The sequence below is a fragment of the Mustela nivalis genome, assembly GCF_964662115.1.
Source record: "Mustela nivalis genome assembly, chromosome: 3".
Taxonomy (NCBI): Eukaryota; Metazoa; Chordata; class Mammalia; order Carnivora; family Mustelidae; genus Mustela; species Mustela nivalis.
The window spans coordinates 98,748,666-98,771,942 of NC_139022.1; the positions used below are offsets into that span (position 1 = coordinate 98,748,666).

The window sequence follows — 23,277 nt, forward strand, 5'->3', positions numbered from 1 at the left end:
GGCTTTCCCTAGCAATTCCCAGTCCTATCTACAGGGCCTACAATGAGACTCTAGCTCCAGCATGCCTTAGATTATTATGAAAGTGACAGTACAGCTTAACATTAATAAGTAAAATATTTTTGCAAAAAAGAGTTTAATATATTTTTATATTTCAAAAGCCATAAAATTTCATTTATATTTAATGATTCTAAGGTACACAGGCCCTTTTTATAGCCTACACATTAATATTCATATCATATCAGTGAGGTAGGTAGAAGGCTAATATGATTAACTGTTTAGAGAAAATTTGGAGAATTTCTCTAAAGTCACACAGTAAATCAGACATAGAGACAAACTAGAAACTAAATAACCTGATTCACATAAAGATGTTTTATAATAGAGCAAGTGTCCAAGAAGTATTACAAACACCATCACTCTTTTTAAAACTAACACCAAGACAAATTTTTATAATAAGCCAAATGAGCAACCTTGAATTATATATGTTTATATATATTTAATATATCTGGTATAAATAACTTAAAACATTTCCCACTAAAGACAACGTTTTTGGGTAGAAATGCATGTTTGTTACTGAAAAATGCTTGCCTGAACTTTTTCTAAACTTTTAATTTCTTCAGTGATTAATATATCCCCTAGATTTACTTAGACATTGCTCTTAAAGGATTCACATACTGAAAAATGAGAAGTTATTTCTGAGAGAAACCATGACATCTCCCAATTGCGCATAATCCCTACATAGTCTCTATGACTAAGATATCTAGGATATTTTGGAAGTGAGGCAATATAAAGACATCAAACAAGACTTGTGAGTTCGTCTATTCACGTAACAGTAAGAAAAGAAATATATAAACTTCTTGACTAAGATGGTTTCTCTCCCTGAACTGCACTGCCAACAAATATGGTACTAGGTTTTTCTCTGGCCTGTTAAAGCAGTCATTTCTTCCGGCACCATCCTTCTGTCTTTCCTCTAGTAAAAGTAATAGATAGGTACCACCTCTACGAAAGTAGTGGCAAGTAACAGATAAGTTCTACTAGCAGATAATATATCTGATTTGTCTATAGGGAATAATTACATAGAAAATGGATTTGTTCAAGGCACCTGGGTGGCTCAGTGGGTTAAAGCCTCTGCCTTTGGCTCAGGTCATGATCTCAGGGTCCTGTGATCGAGTCCCGCATCGAGCTCTCTGCTCGGCGGGGAACCTGCTTCCTCCTCTCTCTCTCTGCCTGCCTCTCTGCCTACTTGTGATCTTTCTCTGTCAAATAAATAAATAAAATCTTAAAAAAAATTTTTTTTTAATGAATTGGTTCAGAAATACCTCACTGTATGCCTTTGTTTCACCAGTGACTAAACACAACATGCTTAAAAATCTTTTATAAATTTAGTTAACTGTAAACTAAGTTAAATAAAACAAGCAAAAATAGATCATGCCCAGGGATAGTATGAATTCAACATATCCACTGCAACTCCATTATCTGAAAACCTAACAACTGCTCCAAAATGCTATGTTGTAACAACATGCCAATCTGCCATGAAAATGTTCTTCAATCTGGAATATGCCAAAAGTGAATTTACAAATACAACCCATTTTAGCATATCATTTATTACATTTTAGGGTATCTAAACAAAAAATAATCTCCCATGACAACATACTAAGAATGAAAATATGTATGATATCAGCATTTGCTATTTCTTTCTGTTTCTGGTTTTTTTTTTTTTTTGCATTTGCTAATTCCTATTACCACTTCCATCCAAAACCATTACGTATATGAACTAAAAATTAGTATGTTTGGGGCGCCTGGGTGGCTCAGAGGGTTAAGCCTCTGCCTTCAGCTCAGGTCATGGTCTCAGGGTCCCAGGATCAAGCCCCCACATCCGGCTCTCTGCTCAGCCGGGAGCCTGTTTCTCCCTCTCTCTCTGCCTGCCTTTCTGCCTACTTGTGATCCCTCTCTATATTAAATAAATAAATAAAATCTTTTAAAAAAATTTAGTACTTTTATTTTGTACTTCGAGAAAAGCTACCTATATTATTAAAATCTAAACAGTGATTTTTAGCTCTTTTTAACCCTAAAAAGGTAACGATTAAAAAAAAAAAAAAAAGCATGATGTGTGCTTTCAGTTGAACATGTAACTCAAAACAAATGAGGAAAACAAACTGAAATAATCACTTTAATTTTTTTTTTAAGATCTTATTTATTAATTTGACAGAGAGAAATCACAAGTAGACGGAGAGGCAGCCAGAGAGAAAGAGAGAGGGAAGCAGGCTCCCCACTGAGCAGAGAGCCTGATGGGGGACTAGATCCCAGGACCCTGAGATCATGACCTGAGCCGAAGGCAGCGGCTCAACGCACTGAGCCACCCAGGCGCCCCTCACTTTAATTTTTTTTTTTTAATTTTATTTATTTATTTGACAGACAGAGATCACAAGCAGGCAGAGAGGCAGGAGGGGGTGGGGGGGGTCAGGCTTCCCACTGAGCAGAGTCCCATGTGGAGCTCTATCCCAGAACCCTGGGATCATGACCCAAGTGGAAGGCAGAGGCTTTAACCCACTGAGCCACCCAGGTGCCCCTCAAATAATCACTTTAAAAATACTTTTTACCCATGAAAATACAGAATATCTATAAACTTATCAGTATAAATAGCCCAAAAAAAGTCAAGAGAAAATACTACTGGGAGGTTTAATAAGTTCCTAGCCAAACTAAATTTTCATATTAAGAAAAAAACCAGAGGTGCCTGGGTGGCTCAGTTAGTTAGTGGCTGCCTATGGCTCAGGTCATGATCCCAGGGTCCTGGGAGGTCCTGGGATCAAGTCCCTCATCAGGCTCCTAGCTCAGTGAAGAATCTGCTTCTCCCTCTGCCCCTTGCCTCTCTCTTGCTCTCTCTCTCAAATAAATAAAATCTTAAAAAAAAAAAAACGAAGAAAAAAGAAAACACCACTACCCAGAATAAAACATTTTAGGGAGTTTACAAAAGAAGGGCACTTAACTATAACGTTAAAACTTGTCACCTTCTATCAAAAAGACACACATATTTAACTAAAAAACTCAGAGCCTGTATGCAAAACTGTCCAGCACACACACACAAGGGTTTATGTTAAATAACATGAAGGTTAAGAATTTTTTTAAACACAGACCTTTTTCTTTTTTTTTTTTTTAGTCTGTTCCATATGTGGTCAATTTCCCTAAATCTATTTACTTCATTTCCCACCTTTGTCACAATCCATCTCCATCACTGTGCTCCAAAAGTATACTGTAGAAAAAGTATGATGAATACTCAAGCGGCCCATATTCTCCTACAAAACTTTCAAACAGACCATCGCTAATATAAAACCCAAAAGCCTCAGTGTACTTGCACTAACACCTGTACTCTACTCACATATTCCTCATCCTCAGAATATAAATAGCACTTCAGATATCAAAACTCCCCTAATAAAACAAACAAACAAATAAATAAAAACAAAAAAACCTCCCCTAATGCTGTCTCCTTTAACCAGCCTACCTTTACAAGGCTGATACACTGGACTACAGGTGCATCTCTTCCTAGACATTAACATCCAAGAAATCAAAGGAGCAAAACAACAACAAACAAGATTTCTCAAAAGGACCAGGAAATAGATAATCGGGGAAGTAGCTATCTCGGAAGAGCACCAAAGTCACCATACCTCCATGCCTCCCACACTATGCCTTATTTCCACTTCTGAAAAACTGTATTTTTTCACTACAGTAATCTCACCTAATGAAGCATGCCTGCCCATCCCGTCCTCTTGTACCTTTTCCTTTAGCAGTCCTTTAAGAAGTTTTCCTTTAGAAGTCCTCACCTCTAATAGAATAAGTAGTAGAAATGAGAAGAAGGCAAGAAATGATCCCTTCCCTTCCCCTTCCATGCCTTCTTTCCCAGGAGAGTTAGGTATCATCTCTCTCCAATCCTCCCTTCAGCATTCCCTCTCTTCCCTGTATGAGATGTCTCAGAAACTACCTATACCCCGGTATCCCAAATAAACACACCACAATCCAACCCTCTTACAATGGTTACAAAACAATCAAACAAAGCTGGTACCTCTGCTATCCCTTTGAAGCCTCCCAATATTTCTACAACTAACACCCCCCAAAATATTTTTAAAAAACAAGCCCTTCTCATTCTTTTTTGCTCAACAATATCCTACACCTCACTATCCTCAGTTGCCCTCACAATCCTTCAACAATATTTACAAAACTCTTTAAGTCTTTCTGCTATACCTTTTATTCCTCCAATAGCTATAACTAAAAATGCTTGCATGCTTCAGGTCTCCCCCTTTCAAATACTCCTCCAATAATACTAAATACCAGGGTCGCCCTTTCAACCCTTAAAATTTAAAACCCTTATTTTTTCCAACCCTTAATGGTATTTAGAAGTTATTAGTCCTCCTAGCACTATCAACTCTTGGATAATATTTTAAAATCCCTTCATATCCTTGTTATCATATTTCACAGCTTTCCAGTAATTCTCCAAAACACTTCAATGCCCACATATCCCTTTCAACTACCCCGTGTTTCTCAAATCCTTCAAAATTCTTGAACCCTTACCGCTCATCAATAATCGCTATAAAGCCCTCAATGTCCCTACTACTCCTTTCTGCCCTCACGTTTTTAAAAGGCCCTCCACACTCCGCTTCTGGATCTTAGTCTCACACTAATATCGGTTAATAAAGCCCTCGACATCCTGCTACACCCTTCAAGATCCCAATATTCACGTTTAAAAATCCCTCGACAGCCTTGCGATCTCTCGCAGTTCTCAAACAACAAAATTTTAAATTCCCTCACTATTTCTGCTACCCCTTCCAGCACCTCAATATTTATACTTAAAAAGCCCTCGCTGTCCTTGCCGCCCCCCCCACCCCGTCCCACAGCCACACCGCCTCTACGCCCCAGGCTCTGGCTCCCCCCCACCGCCCCCCCCCACAATGGTGATAGTACTACATACAGGACGTAGCCGGGACCTCCCGACCGCGGCCCCTCCGCTCCGCCCTCCCCCACGCCGCCTCCCCTCCCCCCACACCCCCGCGGGCCCCCAACGCCCACGTTCGCCGGCCCTGGCCCAGGCTGGCTCACTCACATCGGCTCCAGTAACTTGGCCAGCCAGGACTTGAGGGCATCCACATCCTCTATGAGCATGGTGCAGGGAAGGCGGGCTCGGCCGCCGCTCTTGTTCAGGCCTGCCGCGGGTCTCCCCTCGCCGCCTCCTCACGCCCTCCTCACAGCTCCCGGTGCCCCAGCCCACCGGGCATCTTAGGAGACTTCAACCTACTCCCCCGGCCGGGGCCTAACAGGAACTAACCCAAGAGCCCTCACTCAACCTAGCCTGACGGCTCAGGTGGGCGGGAGATAGCGCCGAGTGACGGGCGCAAGAACCAATAGAAGTAAGAAGGCCGTGCGCGCAAAGCCAATGAAAAGACTCGCTCGCCCCGCCGGCCGGCCGTACCCAGTTAAGAAGGAGGGGATATAGCAAGGTAGGTGGAGAGCTTACGTGAACTCCTGGTGCAAGATGGTATCTTGGAGAAGGTGCTGTGCCTCTTAAAGGGGCCGCGGTTCCTTTTTTGACCACGCCGCCGCCCGCCGCGGAATACCGGTGTCTGCTACTGGGAGTGCCTGGGGGAACCCGGCGAGCCCCTCAGCCTGATTCCTTCCTCTCGTTTTTTCCTGGAAACGCACTTGTGTCCCGAAATGACTCAGCTGTAGTAAATCTGCAACACAACGTGCAATACGTTCACGTTCGACACATTGCACAGAATGCAAAATTTTACTTTTTTTTTTTTTTCTTACACAATCATTTAGCTTAGCATACATGCTTGTATTTCTCGCCGCTATGCCTAAGTTACGCAGAATGTTTCTGACAACCATGCCCCGGACTCCAATAATCGTCATTTTTAAAACGTGGCGCACAGTTGTAGAAGGCTGAGGCCATTTCAATTTTACCAATCTTTTTAATATATGCTTTATTTAGGAAGAAAAACGATTCTAATATTTTTTAAAATTCTCTTTTCACTAGATATCTAAATTCAGTAGGGTTTTGTTTTGTTTTTTGTTTTTGTTTTTGTTTTTGCAGGGAGAATTTTGGCCAGCAAAAAAGTTTTTAGAAATATTTTTTTCCAATCGAAATTACCAAAATAGCCAACTTAGTTTGTACTGAATGAGAAATTCCTTTTGAAGTTTTGAAATTCCCAGCTTGGCACTGGTCTCACAATGCTTATCCAACAACAGATACTGAGCACCTGCTATATGCCAGCACAATGTAAGGCACTAGCACTTGGATTCCAAAGGTGAGCAAAATGGTTTCTCCTTTTAGAAAGCTGAACAGTTTATGGGATTATGCATTACAATAATAATATTTTGAAAAATACCTGATGAGCATACCCTTTCTATAAGAGAGATGAGTCAGCCTAAAATAAACAGGTATGCTATCTATACATAGAGCAGGAAAAGGCAAATTTTTCTTAAAAGGGCTAAATAGTAAATATCTTGGGTTTTGTGGGCCAGGAGGTCTCTGACACCCACCCAGCTCTGCCTGCTTGGCATGAAGCTGGCCGTAGGTAATATGTAAGCAAATGATTAAGACTGTATCCACATAAAACTTATATAAGATTTTCAATTTTAGATAATTTTCAAATGTCACAACATTTTTTTTTAATTTAAAAAAAGAAAAAAGCATTTAAAAGTGCAAAAGCCATCATTACCTTGCAAGTAAACAGAAGCAGGGGCCAACCAGGGTTGGTTTGCTGCCTGCAGTTTGTGGGCCTCTTACATAGAGTAGTAGCAAAATGCACTTAGAAATCATCTAATGAGCTTCCTTCATGACACCTTCTCCCCAATATTGCAAATGAGGGGGAAAGGCCAGAGACTGAGCAGTTTACCCAGAATCACACATATTTGCAGGTGGATCAGAATTTGCATCTAGATCTTAGTAAGCCCGTAGTTTTATCATATCTAACGGTTGCCGCTTCCCTCTTTCCTCCTCCCTTTCCTTGTGCTTATCCACGTTTCCTTCACTACATCCTACTACAGAGATGAAGTGTTACCCAAAAATGACAAATTAAAAAAAGAGAAATGTGAGTGATGTGATTAGACCTCAGGCTAGGTAAGAACTTAATAGTAGTGTGATAGAAATGGAATAGGAATTGCTTTTATCACAGAAGTTTGAAAAGTTATATCCATTTATATCGATCCAGCCTTTTGGGAGTTCAGATTCCGGGAGCCAACCAGTCAGGCATTGTAAATAATAATCCTAGCCACAGTTTTTGAGAACATACTCTGTGCTGGCCCTGTGCTAAATATTTCAATGTATTGTTGCTTCTCCCCTTCATAGGCCCCCTGTATAGTAAACAATATTCACAGATGAGAAAATTGCATTCCAGAGAGATCATGAAACTAATGAGTGGAAGGGCCCAGCCTTTCTTTGTGTTTGACCACAAAGTCCACACCTATAACCTTCACTTAAATATCATGCAAGCAAACACTGAAATATTAACCATGTGGTTCATTCAAAATTAATCCAACAAATATGTATTAAGCCCGTTACCATCTATTAGACACTGTTCTTGGGAGAGTAGAGAATAAGGCTAATATCAAATAAATGTTCTTTCCTTAATGAAGGTGGATGTTAAAAATGGATTCTTTACAAAGATTGGCTTTTCTCTCAGTTTTATCTTCACAAGAAGAGAAAGAGATGTCAGTTGATCTAAGAGAGGTTATTGATATAAGGCATTGGAGAGAGTGAGTATAGGAAGAATATACATCTATACCATCCTTATTCAAACCAAGTTCCCTTTCTCCGCTTTAGGGTAACTGGGCCTCAACCAGGAAGAACTGTTAACTCTGCAATTTCACACAAGTGTTGCTAGAGGTGGATAGGCCTTCCATAATCAAAGTGGATTTGCCCACAATTTTTTTTTATTTTTGGTCATCTTCTTTAACCTGTGGCTGAGAGCTGTCCCAGGTGTATAAGAAAGGTTAAGAGTAATTTTTCAGATTTAAATTTCTGTGTAATGTATAATCACAATCTGTCTTCCCAAAATGCAGTTAGACAAAGCTTTGGTAGAATTTCAAACCAGGAATTTCATAGTTACAAACAGACCCTCTCATGCCTCTACGTTTATAGATGATCACCTAATTAAACACACATCCATCAAAATATCAGTCTCGGCTGAGTCTGGGTCACAAGTAGCAGCTCATCTGACTCAGAGAAGAGTCACTTCGGGGCACTGGCTGACTCAGTCAGGGGAGCATGAAACTCCTGATTTGGGGGTCATGAGTTCAAGTCCCACATTGAATGTAGAACTTACTTTTATTTATAAATAAATAAATGTCACTTGAATCTTGGCTATGCAAAGGCAAGGTGAGTTAGCAGATATATAGTGAGATGATTTGAATGGTCTCTCTTCATTATGGAAATATAGATTTGTTTTCTTCAGAGAAATATGTTTAAGGGTTTGTTTGTTTTTGGTTTTCTTTTTTAAAGGTTTTATTTATTTATCAGAGAGAGAACACAAGCAGGCAGAGCGGCTGCAGAGGCAGAGAGAGAAGTAGGCTCCCTGCTGAGCAAGAAGCCCCATGAAGGACTGGATTCCAGGACCCCGGGATCATGATCCGAGCTGAAGGCAGACACTTAACCAACTGAGCCACCCAGACGTCCCTGTTTGTTTGTTTGTTTGTTTGTTTTTAAGATTTTATGTATTTATTTGACAGAGAGAGACAGAAAGAGAGGGAACAGAAGCAGGGGGAATGGGAGAGGGAGAAGCAGGCTTCTTGCTGAGCAGGGAGCCGGATGCAGGGCTCAGTGCTGCTTGATCCCAGCACCCTGGGATCATGACCTGAGCCTAAGACAGACACTTAACTACTGAGCTACCCAGGTGACCCTGTTGTAAGAATTGTTTTTAAAGTTCTGTCCCACTCTGTAACTGTAGGAATGGCTAATATAAATGGCCCCTTAGGGGGACGCGTGGGTGTCTTCTTCATTAAGCATCTGCCTTCGGCTCAGGTGTTGATCCTAAGGTCCTGGGATTGAGCCCCACATCGGGCTCCCCTCTGGGTGGGAAGCCTGCTTCGCCCTCTCCCAATCCCCCTGCTGTGTACCCTCTCTCACTGTCTCTTTTTCTGTGTCAAATAAATAAATAAAATCTTAAAAAAAAAAAAAATCAGATAAGCCCCTTCGGATTTGGAAACATCAAATAATAATAGCTCATACTTTTGTGCTGGGCACTCTACCAGGTAACGTTTCATGGGTTAGTTTCTTCCAGTTCCTACATTTATTTATTTATTTATTTGAGGGGGGGAAGGGTAGAGTGAGAGGGAGAGAAAAAAATTTCAAGCAGGCTCCATGCCTAATGCAGAACCTTACACGGGACTTGATCTCATGAACCTGAAGTCATGACCCGAGCCAAAATCAAGAGTCCCATGCTTAACCAACTGAGCCACCGATATGCCCTCAGTTCCTACATTTACTTATTTGTTTGTTTGTTTATGTTAAAGATTTTATTTATTTATGAGAGAGAGAGAGAGAGAGAGAGAGAACATGCAGGGGGAGCAGCAAGAGGGAAAGGGAGAAGCAGATTCCCTGCTGAGCAGGGAGCCTAATGTGGGGCTTGATCCCAGGATCTTGGGGCCATGACCTGAGCCAAAGACAGATGCTTAACCAACTGATTCACCCAGGTGTCCCTCGGTTCCTGCGCTTAGCCTTTCTTTTCTTTTTTTCTTTTAGTATATTTATTTATTTTTTAGTTATCTTTACACCAATCATGAGGCTCAAACTCACAATGTCAAGATCAAGAGTTATATGCTTTCCCAGCTGAGCCAGCCAGGCATCCCAGCCTTTCTTTCAAGAAATACCGGGGGCACCTAGCTAGCTCAGTTGATAGATCATGCAACTCTTGATCTCAGGATAATGAGTTCAAGCCCCTTTGGGCATGAAGCCTACTTAAAAAGAAACACTTATTGAAAACCTGCAATATGCAAAGCACCGATAGAGTCCTTGGGGTTCTAGCAGTGAAGAAAATAGGTATTCTCTTGGAGATCTATTTTAGCAGGAGGAGAATGATGCCAAATGAACAGCTATAATGTCAGGTGGGATATATTCTATAAAGAAAAAAAATTAAGTGTGGGGATAGAGCACGATGGGGAACTTTAAAGCACTCTCCGAGCAGTGGTCAAGAAGCAGTAAAGGTGTTAGTCACATGGGTATCTGGGAAAAGAGCTTTCCAGGGACGTGCAAAGACTTGAGGCAGGTACTAGTTCGGCACATTTCAGGAAAGTGGGGAGCAATGGGGTTGGAGTGGAGTGAGCCAGGAGGAAAGTAATGGTACAGAAGTCATTAGAGGCCAAGTCACAGAGGACTCTGTTGGTCATGGTAAGGACTTCAAGTTCTTACCCTGAGTGAGACCAGAAGACACTGAAGGTTTTAAGCAAATGAATAAAATTATCTGTTCTAGTTTTTAATTTTTAAAAGTAGGATTGAAATGGCTCCTTTGTGGTAATTAGGCTGGAAGGGATAAAGGTGGAGGTAGGGAAACCAGTTAGGAAGTAATAATTCAAGCATAGGTTGATGGTGGTTTGGCCTAGAATAGCAGTGAAAGAGATGGTAAGAAGTTGGATTCTGGATATATTTTGAAGGTAGAATCAATGAGTCTTACTGAGAGACTAGTTGTTGGTATAAAACACAAAGAGGAATCAAGGATGACACCAAGGGGTTTGACTTGAGTAACTGGCCTGAGGTGGGGAAAACAAGTGGGAAGCAGATTTCAAGAATAGTTGGTAGATCATACATTCAGTATTGGACATAAATTAGACAGTACATATTTTCTTAGACGTTATACATTGTGGTAGCCAGCCTCCAAGGTGGCCCCCAATGATGCTCACCTTCTAGTATTCACACCCACGTGTATTTTCTCTCATATTGGATCAGGGTTTACCTTTGTAAGCAATAGAATGCTCTAGAAGGAACAACCATTGACTTCCAAGTTTAGCTTATAAAAAGCACTGTAGCTTCTATAGGGATCTCTGGTTCTAGGGAAAGTAAGTTGCCATGTTGCATGACAATCAACCCTGTGAACAAGACCCAATTTGAGGAGCTGAAACCTCTTTACCAATAGCCACAACTAACTTTCTAGCCTTGTGAGTAAGCCATGTTAAAAGTAGATCTTCCTTGGGGTGCCTGGGTAGCTAAGTGGGTTGAGCATCTGCCTTTGGCTCAAGTCATGATTTCAGGATCCTGGGATTGAGCCCTGCATGGGGCTTTCTGCTCAGGGAGCCTTCTTCCCTCTCTCTTTACCTGCCTCTCTGCCTACTTGTGATCTCTCTCTGTCTGTCAAAGTGAATAAGTAAAATCTTTAAAAAAAAAAAAAAAAGCAGAGCTTCCAGCCCCAGTCAAACCTTTGGATGACTATAACCTTGGCCAACATTTGTCTGTAATCTCAAGACCCCACTGGCTAGAACCACCTGGTCAAGTTGCTCCCACACACCTAACCCACAGAAATTGTGAGGGATAATAAATGGTTATTGTTTGAGGGCACTAAGTTTGGGGGTAGCTTGTTAGGCATAATTGATAAAAAATATAAAAATCCAAGTGGGGATGTCAAGTAGACAGTTTGATCTGTGAGTCTGGAGTTCATAAGAAAGATTGGGTCTGGTGTTAAAGATTGAGGATTCATCAGCATGTATATTTTGTTTAAAACCATAGGCCTGGATAAGATCGTCTAGGAAGTGACTATATCTAGAAAGGTCATTAGGGCATTCCCCTATTTAGAAAGTCAACTGAGAAGGCATGGCCATGAGACAGCAGAACAGAGAGAAAAGAAATATGTCTCAGAAAAGATGGAGTTTTCAACAGTGTCATACATATAGTTCTTGGATCAAGGAAAATGATGATAAGGAATTGACCACTGAATTTGGCAGCGTGGAAATCACAGATGACCTGGATAGTTCCATGGAGTGGAGGAAATGAACGCTTGACTGGAACAGGTTCAGGAAAGGAATTAGAGATAGTAAGACAGTTCTCATGAAGGGTTTTATTGTAAAAGGGAGTGGAACAATGGTGGTACTCGATGGCATTGTGAGATAGAGAAGATAGGGTTAGCTTGCATTTTGTTCTGTTTTTCTTTCACTTCTTTGTCTGCTTGCTTGCATTAGGTAAGATGATATGTATGGATTCAGATGAGTATGATGTAATAAAGAAAGAAAATCTGATGATGTGAGAGGTGAGGTGAGCAACTGCAACAATAAAATCTCTTAGTAGGAAAAAAGAGCAGGACTTAGTGTACAAGTGTTCGGTAGGTCTTAATTGGCGCTCTGATTGTTCATAATATGTCAAGAAAAGAACACCTGTTGATGGAGGTAGGAAATGTAACTCATGGACGTTCTTTACTGATAGCTTCTGTGTTTTCAGTGAATTAAGAAGAAATCATCATTCGAATGTGAGGAGGGGATCCTGGATGTTTGGGGAGAGAGGAGTGAGGACAAAGCATCTTTGGTTTCTCAACCATTTCAGGGTCCTTCCCACCTCAGGCATTTCTGGTCCTTTTGCCTGGAACTCTTTTCCATACATATTTGCGTGGTTAACTTTTTCTTGTCAGCTCAAATCCACCTCCTTAGGAAGACCTAACCAGACCATCCCATCTAAAGTAACACCTCACTTCCTTCCTCTGGTTATTTTCTATCACATAATTCTGTTTTATCTTCCTCGGAGCATTTTTCATAGTCTGAAATTTTTCATTTATTTATTTTCTCTACCTCATCCTAACTAAAATATAAATTTTCATTAAGTCAAGAATTTTGTCCTCCTTTTTCCTTAGCACTGAAAACAAACCTGATAGGTAATAAATGCTCAGTAAATATTTTTAAAATTTTAAAAGACTTTATTTATTTATTTGACAGACAGAGACCACAAGTAGGCAGAGAAGCAGGAAGGGAAGCAGGCTCCCCACTGAGCAGAGAGCCCAATTTGGGGCTCGATCCCAGGGGATTCCAGGACCCTGGGATCTTGACCTGAGCTGAAAGCAGAGGCTTTAACCCACTGAGCCACCCAGGCGCCCCTTGTTTAAAGATTTTTAAAATGTATTTGTTGGAAAGAGAGCATGCACAAGTGTGGGGAGCAGCAGGCAGAGGAAGAAGCAGGCTCCCTGCTGAGCAAGGACCCAATGTGGGACTCTATCTTAGGACCGTGGGATCATGACCTGACCCAAAGGCAGATGCCTAACCAACTGAGCCAGCCAGGTGTCCCAATCCTCAGTAAATATTAATAAATGACTAATACAATATTACAGCAATATTACCAAATAAGTACTATCCTAAAGGGGTCCAAGTGATTGGCCCAGGGTCACACAACAAGTTTAGAACAGAGGTGATGGAAGGGGTTCATGATTCAAAGCCAGGCAATCTAACACTAGAGCCTGATTCTCAGATGCTATATGGAAGAATGTCTAGAAAAAGATACTGACTTCTGGCCCCTAAGATGTTGAGAGCTTGACAAAAAAAAAAAAAAAAGCAGGCCTATGGTTGTGCCCCCAATTTACATAGTTCAGAGCAGTCCCATTTCATTGGTACTGTAAAAATAGGGATCTTAAATGTCATAACTGTGCAAAACAAATTTTCAAAACATAGTCCTTCATGGGCACCTGGGTGGCTTTGTCGGCTAACCATCTGACTTGATTTCCACTTGGATCATGATCTCCTATTCCTGAGATGATGCCCTGCATCAGGCTACTGATGGGGATAGAGTCTGCTTGAGATTCTCTCCCTCTGTCTCCATCTGCCCCTCACCCCCAACTCACTCATGTGCTCTCTTGCTCTCCTCAAAAAAAAAAAAGTATATATATATATATACATATAAATATATGTGGTCCTCAAAATTGGAATCTCATTAATTAATAATTGTTTGTATTTAGCTGTTCCTTTGCTTTTCTTCTCCTTTTCTTTTTTCCTTTCCTCCTTCCTTCCTTTCATTCCTTAAGGAGCCCTAGGACTGCTCCACAATGATGATGGTAATGGTGGTGACAATTTGAGTAGGTAGGCTATTTAGGAACAACAAGCAGTGTTTTGATGACTCAGGTGTCACGTTTCCCATACGAGCCCATGACACAACTGGCAATGCTTTGTGGAATGTTGACAAGATGGCAGGCTGAAGCTTGTGGTTCCGGAGTCTGGAGTGGTATAGCATGAGTGAGTGATTGCTAATTCCTGAGAATTACAGGTATCACCACTTCAGGAGAAATCTAGGCAACAGAAGTTTCTAAAAATTTTAGTACCTATGAAGTGCAACTTCTCTAATTCGGGTACATTTGTCTTAATATCTAAGTCTCCCTAATTAACACGGCTACTTGTTCTTAGCTCATGTCAGTCAGATTTAGAATTTCCCTTTATTATTTCCTTTTGAGCTGCTATAACAAAATACCACAGGCTGGGTGTCTTATAAACAATAGAATTTTATTTCTCATAGTTTCAGAAACTAGGTGTGAGATCAGGGTGCCAGCATGTCTGGTGAATGCCCTCTCTGGGTCCTACATTTTTGTTTGTTTACTCACAAAGTGGAAGTAGGTGTTGAGCTTGTGGGCTCTCTTTTTGTTTGTTTTATTTTGTTCAGGTTCTTCTTCTTTTTTTTAAGATTTTATTTATTTCTTTTAGACAGAGAGTGGAGAGAGGGGCAGAGAAAGAGGGAGGGAGAAGAAATCTCATACAGATCCCATGACGAGCTTGGAGCCTGATGTGGGGCTTGATCCTAAGACCCTGAGACCATGACCTGAGCTGAAACCATGAGTCGGATGCTCAAGCAACAGAGCTACCCAGGCGCCCCTGGATTATCTTTTATAAGAGCACTAATCCCATTCATAAGGACTCCATCCTCCCAAACTAAGCACTTCCCAAAGGCTCTACCTCTTAATACCTTCAGACTGGGCATTGGGATTTCAACATATAAAGTTTGAAACAAACATTCAGACCCAGCACTGATCAAACTGGCTTCCAGTATTCTCCACTTCTCTTTCTTCCTTCCTTCCTTCTCTTTAGCTTAAAATCCTTGAACATTCACTTGCTATGAACCAGGCACTGGACTAATCAGTTTGCTTGGTGTAGCTCATTTTATTCTCACAGCCACCTCAAGAGGTAGGTATTATCATTATTCACATTTTACACATGAGGTTCCAGAGTCCCACGGTTGAAGGAGCAGAGAGCTAGCATGAGACAGAGCCTCAATTTAGACCCAGGCATCTTACTCCAAAGCCTTTGACCACAACCACCACACACTCTTCTTCTGCTGCCCATTCACTGTCAAAGGCTGCACACAGAGCAACTCCAGAATTAGCTAATCCCAGAAGTCCTAGACGGATTCTTCATTCTTCTCTTCATACTCATTGCTTTTATCATTACAAAAAAAAAAAAGTCCATTCACCATTCAGAAAGTATAAAAATTAAGATAGAATACTAGTATAGAGGTTAAAAAAAGCTTTTTTTTTTTGAAAACCTTTTTTTTTTTTTTTTGGCAAAGATTTTTATTTATTTATTTGACAGAGAGAGTGAGATCACAAGTAGGCAGAGAGGCAGGCGGAGAGGGAGGGGAAGCAGGCTCCCTGCCGAGCAGATAGCCTGATGCGGGGCTCGATCCCAGGACCCTGAGATCATGACCTGAGCCGAAGGCAGAGGCTTAAACTTCTGAGCCACCCAGGCGCCCCTTGAAAACCATTTTTAAACCAAAAAAAAAAAAAAAAGAAAGGTTTGAAAAATCATTTTAAAATTAAAAGGTGTCTAATAGGCTAGGGAAGTAACCGTATTCATTGAATGCTGCACACCCATAGAAGTATTAAAAGAAGTGCCCAGGGGTGCCTGGGTGGCTCAGTTGGTTAGGCGACTGCCTTTGGCTCGGGTCATGATCCCAAGGTCCTGGGATCAAACCCCATGTCGGGCTCCTTGCTTGGCGGGGTGCCTGCTTCTCCCTCTCCCTCTGCCTGCTGCTCTGCCTGCTTGTGTTCTCTCTCACTCTCTGTCAAATAAATTAAAAAAAAAAAAAAAAAAAGAAGTGCCCACAATTCCTTTTTCTGACTCTGTAATCTCGATAGGGAAGTCAGGTAAATATGCATGAAAAACAAACACAAAGAGACTCAGAGACAAGCTAAAGGTAATTATAGTTTTATGGATCTAAATTAAGATGTGGTGATTCAGTTGAATTTACTAGAGTGACTGGTGGGGTGAGTTTGGACAAAAAAGAAATCTAAAAGAAAAGCAAGAGGAAGCGAATTCTGTTGTGGAGTTTTGAATAATGAGCAGATTGGTCTGACAGTTGGAGAAGGTGTATCATACAACTCTATAGTGATAAGTAGCTCAGTTAGGTTAGGGAAGAGATTAATATAGAGAATAAGTAAGCTTTTCTGTTTTTAATCAGACTAATGTGTATAGACCAATTTTCCTAAAATAATAATAAAATAGCTGACATCTTAAAGTTCTTACTATATGCCAGGTGTATACATATATATGTATATATGGTTTATTTACATATTATTATATGTATAAATATTATATACATATTATTTTTTTAATCCTCATAGTGATCCTATGAGGTACTTATTTTTATGACCCTTGTTTAACAAAGTGGTTAATTGAATCACCTGAGGTCACCCAGCTAATAAAATGATGAACCTGGTCTGATTCAGAGCCTGAATTCTTTCCCACTATGCTACCTTTCTAAATTTATTTATCTAGAAAGGGTATTCCAGGGCGCCCGCATCGGGTTCTCTGCTCAGCAGGGAGCCTGCTTCCCTCTCTCTCTCTCTGCCTGCCTCTCCATCTACTTGTGATTTCTCTCTGTCAAATAAATAAATAAAATCTTAAAAAAAAAAAACCTCTTTAGAAAGGGTATTCCATATGGCATAGCAAAGAATTGACAGTTCTCAATTAAAAAGCTGTATTACTAAGGTGTAATAAATTCTTTCTCTAAATATCTTGAATCTATTTACCTTTCTCTACTTTGACTGCCATCACCATAATCTAAAATGTTTTCACCTCTTAGCTGGACAATTGCAGAAGCCTCCTTCTTCCACTTTTGCTTTCTTTCAATCCTTCTTCAGAATGAACTCTAAAATACACGGGATCATGTCCCTTCCTTGCTTAAAACACTTCCATTGGCCTGCATCTCTCCGTTTGCTTCAATGTTTGCCTGTTCCGCTAGACTGCAATCGCTGTGAAGAAGGTGACTGCACCTGTCTTGTTCAAGTGTTGTCTTTCCAGGGGTGTCTGGCTGGTGCAGTTGGAGGAGCAAGCGACTCCTAATCTCAGGATAGTGGGTTCAAGCCCCATGCTCGGTGTAGAGATTACTTAATAAACTTTAAAAAAAGTAGTGCATCTCTAGCCCCTAGCATAGTGCCTTGTACATAGTAGAAGCTACATTTTTGTTGAATGAATGGAATCCAAATGACCCTTTAAAAAAAAAGAATATTATTCATTTACATAGGAAATGGGGCATTTATTTTTTTTTAAGATTATTTATTTATTTATTTGACAGAGAGAGATCACAAGTAGGCAGAAAGGCAAGCAGAGAGAGAGAGAGAGGAGGAAGCAGGCTCCCTGCCAAGCAGACAACCCGATGCAGAACTCGATCCTAGGACCCTGAGATCATAACTTGAGCTGAAGGCAGAGGCTTAACCCACTGAGCCACCCAAGTTCCCCATGGGGATGGGGCATTTAAATAAGGGATAGATTTTTCATAGTTTTTAATCGTGTAATGCCTGTTTATTTTTTTTGACGTCTCATGCCCTTTAGCCTATAGGCTCCATAAGGACAGGAACCATGTCTGTCTTGTTCCCTACTGTATCCTAGCTCTACGTCAGGTTCACAGGAGGTAACCAATGAATATCTGTTATATTAATAATTTCAATTACCAGTGTGAATTGAAAGCTGATGAATCAAAGATGATAGTACTGGTAAAGGCAGAATTGGAACAGGAAATATAACCATAGTTATGGGAGTTGTGGAGGATGAGGATTCTTTTATTCATTCAATAAATGTTCATAAGGCCCCTACTATGTGCCAGACCCTGCTAGGTAGCCTGCTGTCATATAGCTTCCAGTCTAGTGATAAATAAACACGCAGTTAAGGGCTGCCTGGGTGGCTCAGTGGGTTAATCCTCTGCCTTCAGCTCAGGTCATGATCTCAGGGTCCTGGGATCAAGTCCCGCATTGGGCTCTCTACTAGGCAGGGGGCCTGCTTCCTCCTCTCTCTCTCTTTCTCTCTCTCTCTACTCGTGATCTCTCTCTGTCAAATAAATAAAAATCTTAAAAAAAATAAACACGCAGTTAAAATTCAATGAGGGATGCTTCGGTGGCTCAGTCGGTTGAGTGTCCAACTCTTGATTTTTGCTTAGGTCAGGAACTCAGGGTGGTGAGATCAAGCCCTGCCTCAGTCCCAAGCTCAGCAGGGTGCTTCAGATTCTCTTTCTCCCTCTTCCTTTGCACCCCTCTTCTTCACCCTGCGAAGGTACATGTGCTCTCTCTCTGTCTCTCAAATAAATACTTGTTTTTTAAAAAAATTCAGTGAAGAAACTTCCCAAGGGAAGGCAGGAAGTGTGTGCTTCAGGGAACATTTAGGAGGGGAGGACATTTAACCCAGACTTGGGCTGTCAGGAAGTATATGTCTAAATTGTTAGTAGCTAAAGTAAGAAGATATGATGGAGAAAAGTGATGGAGAGTATGTGTGAGTGTAAGAGCTCAGAGGCAAAAGAGTTATTGGTAGTTTCTCCATAGCCTGTTTCCTTGTTCACATCCTTTCATGCAAAAAATTTTATTTACTTTTTTGAAAGATTTTATTTATTTATTTTAGAGAGAGAAAGAACGCACATGCAGAGCAGGGGGGAGAGGCAGAGAGAGAGAGGGAGAAGAAGACTCCCTGCTGAGTTTGGAGCCCTATAGGGTACTCAGTCTCAGGACCCTAACATCATGACCTGAGCCAAAGGCAGACACATAATGGACTGAGCCACCCAAGTGCCCCTCATGCAACAAATTTTATCAAGTCCATACCATGTCCCAGGCATTAAGCTATTATTAAACTTTTGTCTCATAATTAGTTGTTGAAAAATATAAATATACATATACATATATAATTTTAAAGTAATTAAATTTATTAAAGTTTTTATTTAAAATTTTTTTTTCTTTCCATTAGTCCTTTAGGAAGACACACTTATGTGCTTGTTGCTGCACCTGCCCCTGGTAACGGCTTGTAAATGTTTTATAAATGTTTATTGAATTAATAAATAAATGCACGTGAGAGTACCTAATCTGACCTCAGAAAGTAAAAACTTTGGATCATTGCTTGTCAATTCCTCTTCCTATGGTGGAAATGTTCTACATCTGCGCTGTCCGATGATACCCTAACTACTAGCCACACGGACTATCCAGCACTTAAAAAGTGGCTAGTGCGATTAAAGAACTCAGTTTTAAATTTTACTGGATTTTTTAATTTAAACATGAATAACCACATGTAACTCGTGAATATCGTATTGGACCCCTCAGTCTTAGATGCTAGTACAGTTGAATAGTGTGAGCTTGGCACTGGAACTCGGTAGGTTTCAAGCTTCCGCGCTTAAAAACAGAGATTGTTAATAAATGGTTATAAAATGTCTGGATTCCGGGCCTTTGAATGCCACCGAGAGTAGTAAATATCTGTGCACAGTGGCAAGCCATAATTAGCATCTCAGTCACCGAAGACTAATAAACCTTGCATCCTGGCATCCGGACTGACATCCAACCTAGCGCCGCAGGTGAAAAGGTTGAAGGTCGGGGAACTCAACCTTAGCCAGGGCGCGCGCTCCGCAGCCTGCAATCCCGAACAGCCTCATGGACTTTGTAGTTCAACATGCCAGTGACATCACTACCTGTGTGTCACCACAGCGTGGTCGATTACGTCAATTTCCGGTAGCCTGTTGCTCTCTGGGAATTGTAGTCAATAGATGTCTGCTGGACTTGGGGTCTAGTGGTCTGGAAACTACAATTCCCGGCGGCCTCCGAGATACACGACGCAGTAGTTCTCAGTGAGTGGGCGATTGCCTCATCAGGTGTTAAGTGTGTGCTTCAGTGTCGTGGGAGGCCTTTCTGCCCCCAAACGGAAGGGAAAGGTGGTAATCTCTGCTTTGACAGGATCACCGAGGTCACTGTCGTGGGCTTGCAGAGTTGGCTGGGCGGTGCCATGGCGGTGAGTTCTGGCGGGAAGAGAGTCGGCTCAGCCCGGCGGTGGAACCCGGCTGAGCTGTCGGCTTTTTCCAGAAGCTAGGGGCTCCATGTGGTAGCCGTTGTTCTGAAGGGAAAAATCCTTCTCTGAAGAACGGGAATGCCTTGACCCCACGCTACCGATGTGGTTGTTGTGCGCATGTGCCTTTTCTTCCTAGCTGTTGAGCCAGGAACTGATGTCTTCAACTTTACATCCTACTTAATTTTCTGTGTTGATTTCACCGAAGTGTCTAAAACCTATTTGGAGAGAGAGGAGTAGGTAACCTTGTTCCTCCTTTTAACAAAAAATTACTGAGCGCTTCCCTGTAAAAAGAGTCACGGATCTCTACATTCATGGTGTTTTCCACGTGTGTGAGAGAGTTACGTACTAAAATACACTGTAAAATATGTCAGGTGCCCGTAAGTGCTATAGGAAAAAAACAAAACAAAACAAAACAACAACAACAGGAAGGGGGAGACCATTGAGTGTGAGGTGGGGTAGGGTTGTAGTTTTAAAAGGGGATCAAGAAAGCCTTTCAAAAAGCCTTTGCATGGCAAAAAGGAGGTAAGGGAGCAAGCCAGGCAGCTATATGGAGGAAAAGATTTGCAGGCAGAAGCTAACGGACTGAGCCACCTAGGTTCCCGGAATATGGACAACTCTTGAGGAATTTTATAAAGGAGAGCAGAGGAGTGGGGTAATAGGTGAAGGTCAAAAGGGGACTCCCCCCCCCTTTTTTAAAGGTGGAAGAAATTACACAATGCTTGTATGTTTATGGGAATTACCCTGTAGAAAGGAAAAATTGATGTGCTGTTCCAGAATAGAGTAGAGGGGTTGAGATCAGATGCATCAGTGGAGGGGTTAAGCAGGTTAAGCAGGACTACACTCATCGGTGTAACAGGAAAGAAGACAGATTATATGGGGACACATGCATGTGGTTAAGCAGATGTGATGAGGAAGACTGAAAATTTTCTGTTCGCCTCTGTTTTCTCATTGAATTAGGAGGCAAGATTACCGGCTCCAAGTAAGGATGGGAGACGAAATGTTGGAGGCTTGAGAGAAAGGTTTGTTTTGGGACATTGCTGTCAGTAGAACTTCCTGTGATGAAAAGTTCTGTATCTGCACTAATTTGGTAGCCACTAGCCACATGGTTCTTGAGCACTTGAAATGTGGCTGATGCAACGGAAGGACTGAATTTTAATATAACTTTAAAATTAAAAAGTTACATGTGACTAGTGGCTACTGTATTGGACAGTATACACATTAAAGTTTGAGAAGCATTAGTCTAGAAGGAGTTAGTAAGTTGATTTCAGAAAGTAGTATTGCTGGGCACACTTGACATTAGTGGACATGAATTTAAATTGAGGCCAGTCAGCATTGTTGAATTTCTTCCGAGATCAGACGAGATCGGGCACGTTCAGGGTGGTATGGCCGTAGACAGCATTGTTGAATTCTTATCTCCTGCCTCTTTCAGCTGCCTGCTTGAAGGAAAAGAGCAGGTGCCTAGGAGGGTTGGAATTTTGCCGTACCAGAATGGTAAAGAGAATAGTGAAGGAGTGATTATATAGATGGATTTAAGTGATGGAAATAAGGATTTGGGGTGGGAGGGAACTAAGGATTAGTGAAAAAAGGTCATGATCAATAGGTCCTGTTGGGCTTGAAGAATTATTGGAGTTGGAATTCTAGCAGAGTTACGACCAATAATGTCAATAAGTAACATTTCTTATGTGTCATGCTTTGTGTTTAGCATTTTTTTGGAATTGTCTCATTGAGTCTTCACACTAATCTACTTGAGTTAGGCACTCTTATTTGCAGTTTACAAATGAAGAAACCCAGACTTAGGTTGCTTAATGAGCAGGTCCAATTTCTCATAACTAGGGCATGATAAAAGTGGATTAGAACTCAAAGAGATTGACTCACTTCTCAGTCACTATGTTACCCTTCTTTTCAGGAAAAGATGTACCTTCTGAGTCCTGGTCCAGGACTTTTTCTTCTGTAATGTATTGCTTGATGACTCCCCACCAGCTCCACTCCCGGACGGTGATATCCTTAGCTAATGTGGAATTTGCAGGTTTTTCTCTTTTTTTTTGGTGTTAATGGGAATGGCTTTTTAGTTTGAAAGATTTTAATACACTCTTCAAGTTTTATATATGAAAACTGGCAACATTTCTGGTAGATATGATTGTTTTACTTTATTCACTTCTTTTTAAAAGATTTTTTAAAGAATTTTATTTATTTATTTGACAGTGATCACAAGTAGGCAAAGAGGCAGGCAGAGAGAGGGGAAGTAGGCTCCCCACTGAACAAAGAGCCCGACGCGGGGCTCGATCCCAGGACCCCGAGGTCATGACTCGAGCTGAAGGCAGAGGCCTAACCCCCTGAGCCACCCAGGCGCCCCGACTTCATTCACTTCTTGTGCTCTGAAAATATTCAGGTTTTGCACTGTCATGATACGGGATGGACGTTAAAGTTTGCTTTATTGGAAGAATCCAATAAGAACTCCCTTTAGAAAGAATAAGTAGGACACCTGGGTGGCTCAGTGGGTTAAGCGCTGCCTTCAGCCCAGGTCATGATCTCAGGTCCTGGGATCAAGTTCCGCATCGGGCTCTCTGCTCAGCAAGGAGCCTGCTTCCCTCTCTCTCTGTCTCTCTCTCTGCCTACCTCTCCATCTACTTGTGATCTCTCTCTGTCAAATAAATAAATAAAATCTTAAAAAAAAAAAAGAATAAGTAATAATAAAAATAACAAAATGTACTGATTGCTTATTCTGTGCCATGCTTTAGTGTTTTACATAATTTTTCAACAAAACAACCCTGTAAAATAGGTGCTGTTATTATCCCCGTTTTACTGGTGTGGAAAATAAGGCATCAAATCTACTCAGAGGAGGAATTAGAATTCATTTGATCCCATTCTGGAGCTCATTCTCTTAATCATTATGCTATCGTGCTACCCCCAGTTGTAAGCTAATTGGAAAATTTATTTTGCAATCCCTCCCATAAAGAAAGTTTTCTCTTTGCAGTGGAAATCTTACCAATACTGAAGTGTGTAAGACAAAGAGCATGTGATAGCATGGATAGA

General features: G+C 41.2%; 2 protein-coding genes across 5 annotated transcripts in view; one reads left to right on the forward strand and one right to left on the reverse strand.

Annotated features, from left to right (window-relative positions):
- RBM27 (RNA binding motif protein 27) overlaps positions 1-5,472 on the reverse strand; it is a 79,696-nt gene extending 74,224 nt beyond the window's left edge. For 2 of the 4 annotated variants that reach the window (XM_082726042.1, XM_082726040.1), the window contains exon 1: positions 5,090-5,472. In XM_082726042.1, coding sequence (XP_082582168.1) covers positions 5,090-5,148 — 59 coding nt within the window. In that variant the 5' untranslated portion in view covers positions 5,149-5,472. The remainder of the gene's footprint in view (positions 1-5,089) is intronic. The other 2 variants (XM_082726041.1, XM_082726039.1) reach the window with 1 other exon arrangement.
- A 14,525-nt stretch (positions 5,473-19,997) lies between these two features.
- Positions 19,998-23,277, forward strand: part of LARS1 (leucyl-tRNA synthetase 1) — a 68,954-nt gene continuing 65,674 nt past the window's right edge. The window contains exon 1 of the mRNA XM_082726037.1: positions 19,998-20,187. Coding sequence (XP_082582163.1) covers positions 20,182-20,187 — 6 coding nt within the window. The 5' untranslated portion in view covers positions 19,998-20,181. The remainder of the gene's footprint in view (positions 20,188-23,277) is intronic.